The 14,328-nt window shown below is 35.9% G+C and overlaps 1 protein-coding gene across 3 annotated transcripts in view; it reads left to right on the top strand.

Moving 5' to 3' along the window:
- The window catches only part of LOC121738976 (ATP-binding cassette sub-family G member 4), a 40,047-nt gene extending 28,446 nt beyond the window's left edge, over positions 1–11,601 (top strand). For all 3 annotated transcript variants that reach the window (XM_042131287.1, XM_042131293.1, XM_042131280.1), the window contains 7 exons: positions 2,651–2,817; positions 7,085–7,381; positions 7,637–8,211; positions 8,810–8,995; positions 9,356–9,748; positions 9,910–10,010; positions 10,261–11,601. In XM_042131287.1, coding sequence (XP_041987221.1) covers positions 2,687–2,817; positions 7,085–7,381; positions 7,637–8,211; positions 8,810–8,995; positions 9,356–9,748; positions 9,910–10,010; positions 10,261–10,761 — 2,184 coding nt within the window. In that variant the 5' untranslated portion in view covers positions 2,651–2,686 and the 3' untranslated portion in view covers positions 10,762–11,601. The remainder of the gene's footprint in view (positions 1–2,650; positions 2,818–7,084; positions 7,382–7,636; positions 8,212–8,809; positions 8,996–9,355; positions 9,749–9,909; positions 10,011–10,260) is intronic.
- The last annotated feature ends 2,727 nt before the right edge of the window (positions 11,602–14,328 follow it).

A 14,328-nucleotide genomic window follows, 5' to 3' on the forward strand; every position in this document is an offset into this window, starting at 1 on the left:
TTTAGTTATTTTCATAGTAGGATGTCATATGGAATCCTTTTATGGGGAAACGCTGCCGACATTAATACAATATTTGTGCTGCAGAAGCGAGCCATACGTTCTATTTATAAAATGTCTGCTTTAGAATCTCTGAGAGATAAATTTAAAGAAATTGGTATTCTAACTGTTGCTTCTCAATACATTTTGGATAATGTAATATATGTTAGAAAAAATATAAATAAATTTAAAGTTAAAAGTGACATTCACTGTAGAAATACTAGAAATAAGCACAAGCTGGACATGCCAGTGATCAGACTTAGTAAAGTCAGTAAATCTTTTAAAGGTCAATGTATACGCCTTTACAATAAAATCCCAGAAAACGTTCAAAATCTTTCCATTAATAAATTTAAAAAAGTAGTCAAAGAGCGTTTGTGTGCCAAAGCTTATTATAAGGTCAATGATTTCATAGAAGATGGCACATCTTGGGAGTAGGATGGCTTCTTGCAAGGCTACTTCTACATTATTATATTATGACTTACAATTATGTATGTTGACATTGTATATAATATTAAGTTACAAAATTGTAAACTTTATTTTAAAAGAATAATTTTTCTCTCACTTTTTTGGTAAAAAGTGGAACCCGTGCGAGTTTCTTACGCCGGTTCTTCTCGCCGGGGTAGTTCCCGAACCGGTGGTAGGCATCAGGTAGACATTCTGAAAAAATTTGATTCAAATTTACTCAGAAATAAAACATTTTTTATTTTTATTTATTTTATTTTACGCGGCGTAAATTCCGCATGATTTCGTCCGCAATGTCAAACGCATACAAAATACGGACGGAACGCGACGGAATAGTGTGTCATCGGTAATTTAAAATACATTGCGGGCGTAATCATGCGGAATTTACGCCGCGTAACTTCGGCCTAATGTCTTTAGACACTAACATGTATAATGTAGATATTATATTATATACCTGTAACCGGGGTATATAGGATAGGGTCTTGCCATTGCGTAGCGCTTTCTTCCACGGTTTAGCTTCTTTCCACGGTTTTTATTTATCAATGTAAAGAGTTAACATGTGTGTTAAGAAGGGTATATAACGACAGTATCCCACGCTGTATTTTTCCTTGGGTTCAGCCAAGGAAGCCTCAATTACTGCCTAGTATAAATAACAATTAAAACCTGATAAGTTTTGCGTGAGAGTCTTCCATACATTGATAACATTTTTGATCATATTACATATATTTTCGCAGTTGGTGTACAAACAGTTTAAAAGGTATCTGATCTATTTTAGGAACTAATTTGCTAAGTGAGTAGTGACTGATTACTTTATTGGGTATTCCATTAAAGTGTACATCTATCTACTCGTATAGGTCCCACAAGTTCGACACCCACGTTATTGTACGTCAAGGCTTAGGGTAACGCTGAACATTCATAAGTCTGCCTTACGTAACCTGCACGTGTCTGCCCTACACTGTGTACACTGTACAAGCTTTCATGTATTTACCTTCTGTGTCTACTTTCCTTATGTTCTTATTTGACTGGATGTTGTTAGCAACTTGAATGTGCTGTTGTATTGTTGTACTTCCAGCAGGTACTGAGGTGTGAGCGTAAAAAAGTAACACACAGATAAATAAATAGACAGACAGACATACACTTTTGCGTTTATAATAATTATTAAGGAAATTTACTGTAAATTGGTTTTAAAAATTACTAAAATAATTTCAATTTCTATTGGGCTATTTATCTGACAAACCGAATTTCCTGGAAAATTTGGGACAAACAGAGTAAAAAATAAAATGGTTTTCCCTTAGGCTAGTTTTAATAAATTTCGTCGAATATCACCGAAGTCCGAAAGTACTAAAATGTTGGCGTCGAGCCAGCTTCCAGCCAGCGATATATTATTTTCTCGTTACAAGGGATTCTAGCTGATATCACTATCACTATCATTTTATGCATAACTTTAAATTGTAGGTCGTTAGTGCCGAACTAATGATCTCTAGCAACGTTTTTGGGCCTAAAATACTAAATACTTTTTAAATATGTTCATTTGAACAACATTACTCTAGAAACTTGAGATATGCGCATTATCTTTATTATAGTATTTCTTATACTGTTCTTTTTCGAAATAAAATACTGCCTTTATGTAAATCCCGAGCATAAACCAAGATATACATTTCATAATTCATCCGTTCAGTTCGTTCGTTCAGTTTTTACGTAAAAGTTTCAAATAAAACAGTATTTTTTAAATTCGTCAGACCAATATTGCAAAAAAATATATTTTAGGAGAATGGCAACCATTCTCCTAAAAATTAATTGTCGGTTTGCAATTATTGCAGACCAACAATTAATTTTGGTTATGCATCTACACGACTTACAGCCGTTCCCAATATTCAATCTATCTCTGGTTTGACATACGACCGATTGATGTTGAACACGAATTGATATAAAATATAATATGTCTCTAATGTCTAATGTGAGCTATTCCTATCTCTAGTAGGGCAAAACCAGAGATAGATCAAATATTGGGAACGGCCGTAAGCCATTTCTATCAACTCACTTCCCGTCAATATATTTTTTTGTATCGCTAGTCCGCTCTACAACTGTTACGCCACTGATGTACTCGTGAATCGTGACCAATAAAGTAATAACTCATCTCCATTATTTCCAGGGGTTCCACCAAGATGGCTCGGTGACCGGATCCAGGATGGAGTCGAAGGGCACCCAGATCCACCTGCCGCTGATGGGGCGCGGCAGTCGCGGGGAGCTGAACGACAAGGTCACCTTCTCCACGGTCAAATCACCCCCAGAACAGCTCAATAATGGACAGCTGATGGGGTGAGTTTTAATCTGGCTATTTTTTCTTCTCCTTCTTCTGTTTTAAAAATGGTAACTTCGTGAGTTCTTGCAAAAGTTGGGGAGAGGGGATCCTCAACCTTTTTTAAGTAAAGGCACAGAATATATATTGTAAAGGTTCAGGATTTTAATTGATAAAGAAAGAAAATGAGAACACGTTCCTCTCAATTATTTAAATATGTACACAGTGTGCAAGCGTTACTTTAATGTCATTACATCAATTTAGTCTTTGTCTTATACGTTTTGAAATTACTAGACAAACAAGGACAACACATTGTATAATGCGTGTATACAAATTGCGGACCTTTTTGCAGGCCCGGGGTGCTAAAGCATGTATAATTCAGTTTATTCTCAATGTATTGAAATCAGAAACAGTAAAAAGTTATGACGTAAATGTAAAATATAATTGTCCATGGTAACAATTTTTATCGTTCCTATTTATAGTAATAAGTATTATGCATAAAAAATTCATAATCTTAGATCGGTTTTAAGCAAATATTATAATATTCATGAAGTTCAGTTAACGCTTAACGGTGCTATTACAATTATTTATGAATGCTGACGTCAGCAAGTTATTTGTAAATAAAATCCGAGCAAAATAGAAACAGACTGACACAAACAAATCACGCGATACAGTGAGTCAATATTGAGACAACACTCATGAGTCATGATTCAACAGCGATAGCGAAATAATAATAAATGTTAACGTTAATATTTCAAAATAATTAACAGTAAATAAACAAACATAATTAAACATACAACATAAATTTAAACATAATTTAAAAATCATTAAAGATAACTAAGAAAAAAAAATCAAATCATAATAACACCCATCTTTTTTGTCGGGGGCTAAAAAAATGAACCCCGTTTCGTTTCATATATTTTGCTGTAAGTTGTTACTAAGAATACTTTTATAATTTATTTATTTTAATGTGCGATACTATCGTAGCGAGTGGGAATTAAACATTAAAGAAAAGTTCAGTACCCAGCTCTTGCTCCAGACACCGTAATAACAGAATATTATGTAATTTGTATGAAATGTATGAAAACTACGTATGAAGCACGCGCGTCAGGGTTAATCACTGTAATTATGTTTCACGGACAAGAAATGTTGAGCACCCCTGCTAAGTGACGTTAATACTAAAAGCACTTTCAAACTAAGGCTCTTTACATTTTTCTTAAAAAAAGAAAACTCAGCAATAATAATATAACTTTTTAGGGTTCTGTAGTCAACAAGGAACCCTTATAATAGTTTTGCTCTGTCCTTTCGTCTGTCTGTCTATCTGTCTGTCCGTCTCTCTGTTCGCGGTTTTGCTCAGAGACTACAAAGTTGTAATCCGGCTTGAATGCACATTGCACATAATAATGATGCCGACATAATGGTATATATTATAATAAAATCTTAAAAGAATATATATGGTACCTCCCCTACACATCAAGCGGGATATAATATAATCATGGGAGTAGGAAATATGCTGAATTTAAAAGGAAAACTATCACGGCTAAGAAGACTTCATAAGTTATTAAGAAATAGTCGATCAACTAAAAAAAATATTCGGTGAAGTATAAAGGAACTTTTCGTTCAAATTCTTTTGAACGTAACTGAGATGTTATTGTTAGTAGTGTAAAACACGTTATAAATGTACTATCAGAGAAGTTGATTCCTATGCAAATCGGGGACCTAAGTAGTTTGGTTGCGTTACGTCAAACCCAGCTGATAGATCACAATTAACATTGAAGTGACATATTCGACCAAATCACGTTGCAGTTGGTCTGTCAATTGCATAGGAATCAACTTCCTCGGTGGTACCACAGTATAGCAATATGACATAGGGACTAATATTGCTATACTGTGGTGGTACATACACTGACCATACAAAAATACTCAAAAACGGTACTACGGAACCCTATTATATTCCGCGTGGCCCGACATGCACGGAGTTAGGACCTACAAAGCTGTAATTCGGCATGAATGACGAATTACAGCTTTGTTGGTCCTATTATAGTCTCTGAGTAAAACCGCGGACAGACAGACGGACAGACAGACCGACCGACAGACAGAATGACAGATGGACGGACAAACCGAAACTATAAGGGTTCCTTGTTGACTACGAAACCCTAAAAATGGTTATTGTGCCTCACTCGACATAGATAATATGTATATTGTATAGTGTGTCGCGGACTTTTTTGTAGATATTTATTAAGATCTACTTACAATTACTTTCATTATATTTTTATGGTACAGTATTTTATAGTTTAGGCAGCGTACGCAAAATAAGTAACTTTTCTGGTTGATTTTTTGCACCTTGCGTCCGAAAAACCCAAATATCTTACGGAACCCTATTTTTTTCTAAATAAAATTTAGTCTATGTTCAGCAAAAATAATGTAGGATTCCAATGGTAAAAGAATTTTTCAAATCGGTCTAGTAGTTTCGAAGCCTATTCAATTCAAACAAACAAACAATCAAAATATTTTTATAATATTAGTGTATTTATATTATAATGTCTTTGTAACAAAATTTAGGTACGTGAACTAATATCGTAAAATTCTTACATAAAGAGCTCAAATTATGAGCGCGATATCAAAGTTAACTTTATGAAATTTTTATTATTCAAGTTATGTTGCAGTAAGTAGTGTAATATGAGTTTAAGTATAATGTTTCTAAGAAATAGGTCAGAAGATTATGAAACGTAGATTATCGGGCTTTAAAATGTGAGCATCAGAATTCAGACCATAGTCTGTTCGCGTCATAACCTGGTAGTTGGTAAATATAAAAATTGACAAGAACAAAAAACTCTACCTAAGTATATTTATTATTATCTGATGTAATATGAAAGTACGTGTACAGTTTAACAGTTTTTTATTACATTTTAATTCGGAGATACATACTTCTAGATTCTTAGTAAAGAAAAAAGAACGGTTACCATCCATGTGATTAACAAACTAATGAAATTAAAAAGCGGGCTACTTACATGATACATCTAGTATTTTAAAACCACCTTAGATTTGATAGACCAGGCGTTTTCAAACTTCGTTAACTATCTTTCTAACCCTGATTAAGAAAGCAACCTAGTTTTATACGAAGAATGTAAATTACATACCTATTAATACCTTAGTTTCACAACGCTCCGTATATTGTCTTGGAACGGTTCCAAGTTTCAGTTCAAGTGTAGATTATGTGGGACGATGATAACGAACAAATAGCTTTTTAGGGTTCCGTACCGAAAGGGTAAAAACTGGACCCTATTGCTGAGACTTCGATGTCTGTCCGTCTGCCTGTCCGTCTATCTATCTGTCTGTTTCCAGGCTGTATCTCAAGAACCGCTATAGTTAGACAGTTTAAGATTTTCACAAATTATGTATTTCTGTATTTGTTTTATTTTATTTTATTTTTATTTTATTTATTTTATTTTTATTTATGTATTTCTGTGGCTACTCTACAAATACTTACCAAAAGCAACATAAAATAAACCTTGTGTTTTTAGTTGGGTCCAATACAAAAGCACAATTTTCGTTCCATTTTAGCTCTAAAACGGTACAGAACCCTTATTATATTTTATTCTTTACCCAACTTGGGGATGATATGGCTTAAGTTTTATATTATTCACGTCATTGCGACACTTAACACGTTCCTGCTAATTCATATTATTAAGGAGAATTCACACTAGACGTAATTTTAAGTTACAAACTAGTAACAATTACTTTAGTAATTCCAGTCAGTTAAGCTTCGGCCAAACCTACGCAACCAAAGCGACTGTGAAGCGGGAGCGTCTGCAGAGCGGGAATAATCTACGGTTTCGCATCGTAATCTTTTAAACTTGATATGTGCCAAAACGCGATGGAAACGCGCAGAAGACGAGCGCATCAGAAACGCGCGTCGTCAGTGCGCAAAAACACGTCGCGTGGAAAGGCTTTTACTGACGCGTAGGTTTGGCCGAAGCCTAAACTCGTCATGTCAAATACTTTAAGTACAACTTATTTTGTCATTTGAAATGTACCCATATTTTAAGGCAACATTAATGGAAGTTGCATAGTGCATACTGCTTTTCTATCCAGATCGTTTCCTATATGTAATGTTAATGACGTTGATTCAACATTTCATGAAAATTCGTTGTGAAAATACTATGTAAAAGTTTAATAGAAAACGCGCTGGATCGAATAAGAAACAAAGATGCATTTTGGAATCAAAATAAATGACTCGGGATAGTAATTATTGTAATCTTTAATTTGAAATTTGTTTCATTCCAGGGGCTCCCAAATAAATCTTTGCAACGGTATGGTCGGAATGACCGGGCTGGTTCCCAAAGTCCCGAATGGCTGCGGCGAAAAGAAACCCATGGCGGCTCTCACACACCTCCCGAAAAGACCGCCAGTGGACATCGAATTCTCCGAACTCTCGTACTCAGTCAGCGAAGGAAGGAAGCGAGGGTACAAGGCCCTGCTGAAGGGAATCAATGGAACTTTTAAATCCAGCGAGCTGACGGCCATAATGGGACCCTCAGGTGCTGGGAAAAGTACACTAATGAATATTTTAGCAGGATACAAGTGAGTAATAATACCGTTTATATTGAGGTCCAAAATACAATGAAACTAATTTGGAATTTACTTAAAAGTATTAACACCTTTAAAATCCAAAATAACATATAACTTTTCGTCTCTCTATCTATTGTGACTTCTTTGCATCAGAATACCGTCCCCAGCTCAACGCTTATCATAATTTAATCTCAGTTGGTGTCATGAATTGCCTTACGTAGAAGTCACAGATACAATTATCCTAAAATTTGGTATATCTCATTCCAGAACATCAAACGTCAGTGGCTCAATACTAATCAACGGGAAGGAAAGAAACTTGCGCAGGTTCAGGAAACTTTCGTGCTACATTATGCAAGATGACTGCCTCCTACCGCATCTCACCGTAACAGAAGCTATGCACGTCTCAGCCAATCTCAAACTAGGGAAAGACATGACTATAACCGCTAAGAAGATTGTGATCAACGAAATCCTGGAGATGTTGGGATTAGTAGAAGCCTGCGACACGAGGACGATAAATCTCTCGGGCGGTCAGAAGAAGCGTCTGTCGATAGCTCTGGAGCTGGTGAACAATCCTCCTGTGATGTTTTTCGACGAGCCCACCTCCGGTTTGGACAGTTCGTCGTGTTTCCAATGCATATCTCTCTTGAAATCTCTGGCGAGAGGTGGCAGGACCATCATATGCACGATCCACCAGCCGTCGGCGAGGTTGTTTGAGATGTTTGACTTCCTGTACACGCTGGCGGAAGGACAGTGTATATACCAAGGCCCGGTGCGTGGATTAGTGCCATTTTTGTCCACAATGGGTCTAAATTGTCCAAGTTACCACAACCCAGCAGATTATAGTGAGTATTATTTGAATAAGATAGCGTGTAAATTATTCTTTGATATTTCGTAATTGAGCCCTTGACCTAAATGTTAATAACAATATTGGATTCATGCAAAATACTACTCAGATTACTCATGATACGAGACAACATTAATAATGATAACTTCCGCGAGATTCTGCAAATGAGTCATCGGTATGTCCGTTACATTGTGAATAATAAATAAATAACATTCTACAATTTACTCTGTCATCAAATATTTGAGCAATTTAGGTACAGTCGCACCGAAACAATTATTCTTGTTTCGGTAAGAACCGACCTGATGACAAAAGTAATACAAATAGGGAATATTACCCAAAAGTCCGAGCAAAGGGGCGCTACTAGTAAGTACATACAGATAAATAAACCGACCACAATCTAACACACGCACAAGTCAAAATATTGTCAGAAACGTTGTCAAACGTTGAACATAACTTTTTGTTTACTGTTTGTGCTGGTACTGCCATCTAGAATGTAAACATGAATACTCTTCGACATCTCGTCTCATCTCGTCTCGTCTCAATTCTGTGATATTTATACTCTGTCCATTGGATCAACTTTACCTATTCTTTTCCAGTAATGGAGGTAGCGACGGGCGAACACGGGGAGTGGGGCAACAAATTAGTGATGGCGGTAAACAAGGGAAATTGTGGGCGTGGGCAAACGTCAACATCATCATCATCATCCTCCGGACCAGTTAATTGTAATTACAACAACCAAAGTAAGAATAACGTGACAAAAGAAGCCTTAGAAATCGTTATAGGTAAGCACGCACCACCACACATGATCGAATTTCACTTAGCGTTAAGTGTAGAAAATCAGATTACGGTATTTCTAATTACTAATTCGTATTGACTATTTTAGTTTTGATTTTAAAATAATAAAGTATTCTGTATTTGACATAGTCCATATTAATATTATACAATAATATTATGTTTTCTCTTCTTTTTGTTTGTCTGCTATCTCTGGACTCTTGCTCTAATTAGTAATTAAACCGTCCAAAACCATCTTAAGTTTATCAGTTTTCATCTGACAACGAATTCCAACATCTAATATTATTAAATTATGGCCTGTTTATTTTAACATTACAATATTTAGTGTAAACTCTTTTTGTATTTTACAGATAAACCAACATGCACTGTGATAGACATGTCCGAACCGATCAGCACGGAGAAGAAGCAACTCCCCAACCCGAGCAACCTAGCGCCAGTCACCTGCACGACGTCTCTATTAGACTCCAGCGAAAGTTTCACCAAGAAGACTCAGAAGACAGGCTTTCCGACGTCCGGTTGGAAGCAGTTCTGGATTCTACTGAAGAGGACCTTCAAGAGTATAATGAGAGATCAGACGCTTACGCATTTGAGGCTATGCTCGCATACCGTAGTGGGCCTTCTTATCGGATTCCTGTATTATGACATTGGACACGACGCTGCGAAAGTCATGAGCAACGCCGGTTGCATCTTCTTCACCGTCATGTTCACAATGTTCACTTCAATGATGCCTACTATTCTGACATGTAAGTTTGTTACTATTGTTTCTACTCTCAGCGATAGAAATTGGTGTTTTGGTTTTACTTCCATAGTTATAGTTATGGTGTCATATTTTGGTATTTTCCTAAATCTCCAAAATGATTTTTGAGACAAAAATGACAATTCGTGTGTTTTCTCTCTTTTTCAGTCCCAACAGAGATGAACGTGTTTGTGAGAGAGCATTTGAACTATTGGTACTCTCTGAAGGCGTTCTACTTCGCGAAAACTATAGCAGATCTACCATTCCAGGTAATGCTCATACTGAATTTAAATAGAGATATTAAGTTGTAGTAACTTAATATTATGTAACTGTAAAGTATAAAGAAATACTTACATTATGTTTGTCTTTCAATTATATTCAGCTACACTGAGAATCACCAAAGACGTGGATGAGGAGAATAAAATGATTTTAGTGCTGATAATCTATCATTGATGGAGGATAATGAAAAAGTTACTTCAGTTGATGATGGAAAAACTAATTTTGACGTTCTCTTTTCAGATAGTGTTCAGTGGCGTTTACGTGATAATAGTGTACTTCATGACGGGTCAGCCGATGCAGACGGACCGGGTGCTCATGTTTACAACTATTAACATATTGACGGCACTGGTAGCGCAATCCCTAGGCTTACTCATAGGCGCAGCCATGAACATAGAGACAGGGGTATACCTGGGACCGGTCACTACCATCCCAGTGGTGTTATTCTCTGGATTCTTCGTCAACTTCAACGCCATTCCTGGCTACCTCCAATGGGTGTCGTACCTCAGCTACGTACGCTACGGCTTCGAAGGCGCCATGCTGTCAGTCTACGGCTTCAAGCGAGAGAAGCTGCACTGCTCAGAAGCGTATTGTCATTTCCGAACGCCGAGTCACTTCCTCAAAGAGATGACAATGGACCAGGCGAACTTCTGGGTCGACGTAGGCGCCCTCTGCGCCTTTTTCGTATTCATCAGAATAGTCTCCTACTTAGTCTTAAGGTTTAAGCTGAAGATGATGCAATAGGAAATTCCAGGCATCCTTGTGCGTTTAGTGGCGCCATAGCGCGCATGGTTACGCGTGGTTGTTGGAGTATGGAACCGAGGCCTATTGAGATTAAGCTGGCACTTATGGTCAAAATTACAGATTGAAGTATTGTGTAAAGCCTTGTTGCAAGCTATACAATCGACTCAATGATCTTGGACTTTTTTAGCGCTGGCAGAGTAAATGGGGTTATAAAGAGCACTGCCCGTTGGTGAGTTTGAATGATTCGATAGCGTAGAGTGTTACTTGTACAGAACGCGTTCGCGATTACGCGCGATTTCACGCATAGTTCGCGCGCAAATAGTCCTTAGATGTAATATAGGTATCGAAATATAGCTTTATAGTGAGGTTCAGTAATGTTTATACATAGAATAAGGTTTTATAGAATAAACGGGAGCGAAAGAAGTTTTCTTTCTCGATCCACTTTCCGATTGGGCCCATGACTTAATTTTAAGTTACTTAATGATATTATTTTGACTATTATCACAACGTAGACGTTTTAAGTAAGTACGCTTGATGTAATTGTATTGATAAGTCTGTCAATGTTACGCAAAAGTTACTCAGAGCCATTTATTTACTTCTACATAATATTACTATGCTATGGAGCCCTTCACACTACGACATAAGTGTTCGACGTGTTTTTGGATGTGTTCACAACAATTTGCTACAATATTGTTGTACTATAACACTTAGGTGATAGTGTTCAATAATAATAAGAAATATGGTGGTATATAAAAACATTTGAGACCTTGATGGAGTATTTAATTACAAAGGCTTAGGGCCTGTTTCACCACTTCCTGATAAGGTGCCGAATAGGCTTATTTGACAGATTCTTCATACTCTATATTCTGTCAAGTTAAGTGGTGGATAGCATTATCAGGAAGTGGTGAAACAGGCCTTTAGTGTCGTAGTCTGAATGTACCATTATAAAAAGCATTCCTTTGCTCATAATATTTTCAATTTCATCATACTTATTTATGTAAGTAAATTGGGAGTATCTCCCTCATTATCTATTTATTTTGTTTGGTTAAGAAGGTGATATAATTGTGATTTTGTAGTTTTAAAAGTTATGAATAATTTATTATTTTATATTTTTATTGACTAGTAAAATATACAAATATTTATTAATATTATAATTTTTATTTAGTTAATTTGTCACGACACAAGTTCTACAGTTTAAATTAATTAATCACTCAAGTTTAAAATAATAATTCAATAAAAGCTTTAAGTTTTTTATCACATTATTCATAATAATTTTAATGGTACTTGGTATTGATCTCAGCGGTGTACATGTACCAAAAAAACCTTTTAAAATGTATAGTGCGGCAATCTTGATGAATAGACATTGATTAACTGAAGACGATGTAATGTATGTATAAAAGTAGATTTTGGTACGATTAAATAATTTTTCTTTAATCGTACCAAAATCTACTTTTAATGCAGATACAGAGACAGCTTCTATGACTTGCCTTCAGAAATGTACGTCAAGTCAATTAAAATTAAATTACCAGTGGCGCCATCTCCATGTGTGTCAAGAAACTAGCCGCACTATAAGTGAAAATGTGTCTCATTTCATGTTTTATCATTTTGTTTATTATGAATTTATGACATATTTAGGGATTTTTGGCATAAATATTTAACGAATTAGTTGTACAATTTAGGAGGTGCAATGAGATTAACATCTGCCGTCCATTTTGTGCTAACAAGACGAAATTGTGTCAAAGTTACCTTGTTGCACGCAGCGTCATCTAGTTTTCTTATCAAAAATTACCAAAAGTACAATCATGCAGGTATAAATATCCTTAATCTATGAGTACAATAATATTATAATATTTAAGTGGCGACTGCGAGCAACGTTCTCCATAGAGTGATACCATCTACATTCTACACAATCTGGCAATGGACTTAAAAAAAAAAACACAATATTGTTATAAAATACCTAGTAAAAATGCCGATATTTATTTCGAAAAATTGTGTGCCACAAAGTACAATCAGGTATTGTACTACTTAAAAGTAATTAGTGGCTAAGTGATTTCATTGAAAACGGCCATTCTGTTTGTACTTCTGAAACATCAAGATTTAAGATTGTATAAAAAAGGTACAAAGTGTAATTTACCACATTCTATAACAGCAGCTCAGCATTATTTAAGTGTAAAGTAATTGTCATTTACAAGTAACTTTAGTCTAAGGGCCAATTCAGACCGCAACGCAACGCGTAGATGCATTTCTAAAGTACTGCAAATTGACAGATTTCAATTGCGTGAGACGTCTTGCAAATCTGTCAAATCCATACAAATTTAGAAATGCGTCTACGCGTCGCGTTGCTGTCTGAATTAACCCTCAGTGCCATTGCGGACCGCAGACTTTCTGCTGCTCTCTGTCGACCGAGACTTTGCTCAGTTTCTAAGGCTGTTTGCTATAATTTCGCCAATCTATTAACTATAACGCTTTGATTGGATAATGTCTAATGTTAACCTTTCAACAACGCTGTAGAGAATATTCTTAATACTTATAACAAGTTTCTATATAACAAGCGTTATTCTATATAACAATTTTTCTCTATATAATAAGCGTTTACTTGAAAGTTGGGAGTGTTGGAAGTTTTGACACATTAGTCTTGAGCTGATGGTTTTGTCTTACATTATAAATTATATTTTGAATCTGTTTTACGACAACTAGTACAGTCTTTAAAAGTTAAAACAGCTGTTGTGTCGCTCTTATTCAGACTCTTATACAATTGATTATAATATGAGCCGTTGTTTTCGTCGTTCTTATCTTGTATTGCAACAGTCTGTCTAAGATCTTTAGTGTCTCTGGTCTCAAGTACCTAAACGACTTTATTCAGGTTAATCATACTGTATGAAAGTGCCAGTTTGAGAAAACTCTGTCGTCTAAGATAACATTTTAAACTTTCGCGTTGCATTATAATTAAACTTTTTAATCGGGACTTAACGCGACTTATTTAAGTAGTAGCATTACTACTTAAATAAGTCGCGTTAAGTCCCGATTAAAAAACTCTGTCGTCTAAACTATCGACTTGCATCGACAGAAAGTCTGCGATCTAAGGACACTCCTAATAATTTTAAGTAGGCCTTTCTTGCGTAATTTTGACAGACCATGTGATAGGCTGATAGGCGTACATATCTATTATATTGTTCGGTAATCACGTTCAATTCTAGAAAGTAATATAGTATGATTCAAGCTAAAAGTTTTGGTAATTCACTTTGTCTAATTTAATTACCAGTATTTATTAATAATAAACGACTGTGATTTTTATATATAACTGTGTTTGATTTTTGTTCAAGGATTAAGAAATACCTACGTCCGATAAAAATCGGTGATCGATCTATTGTAGAAGAAAAATATACCTAATAGCGGTCGCCCGCGGCTCCGCCCGCGTGGATGTCGGTTACCACTTACCGCTTCAAAAAGCCTACCCAGGAAAGACTCGGTCAGCAAAATGATTCCCAGGTCAATTCACAGACTCCGACACTAACATCGACAATGCAGTCATTAGGTATCCGCAGTCTGCAAACTTGACAGTGCACA

The sequence above is a fragment of the Aricia agestis genome, chromosome 2 (assembly GCF_905147365.1).
Source record: "Aricia agestis chromosome 2, ilAriAges1.1, whole genome shotgun sequence".
NCBI lineage: Eukaryota > Metazoa > Arthropoda > Insecta > Lepidoptera > Lycaenidae > Aricia > Aricia agestis.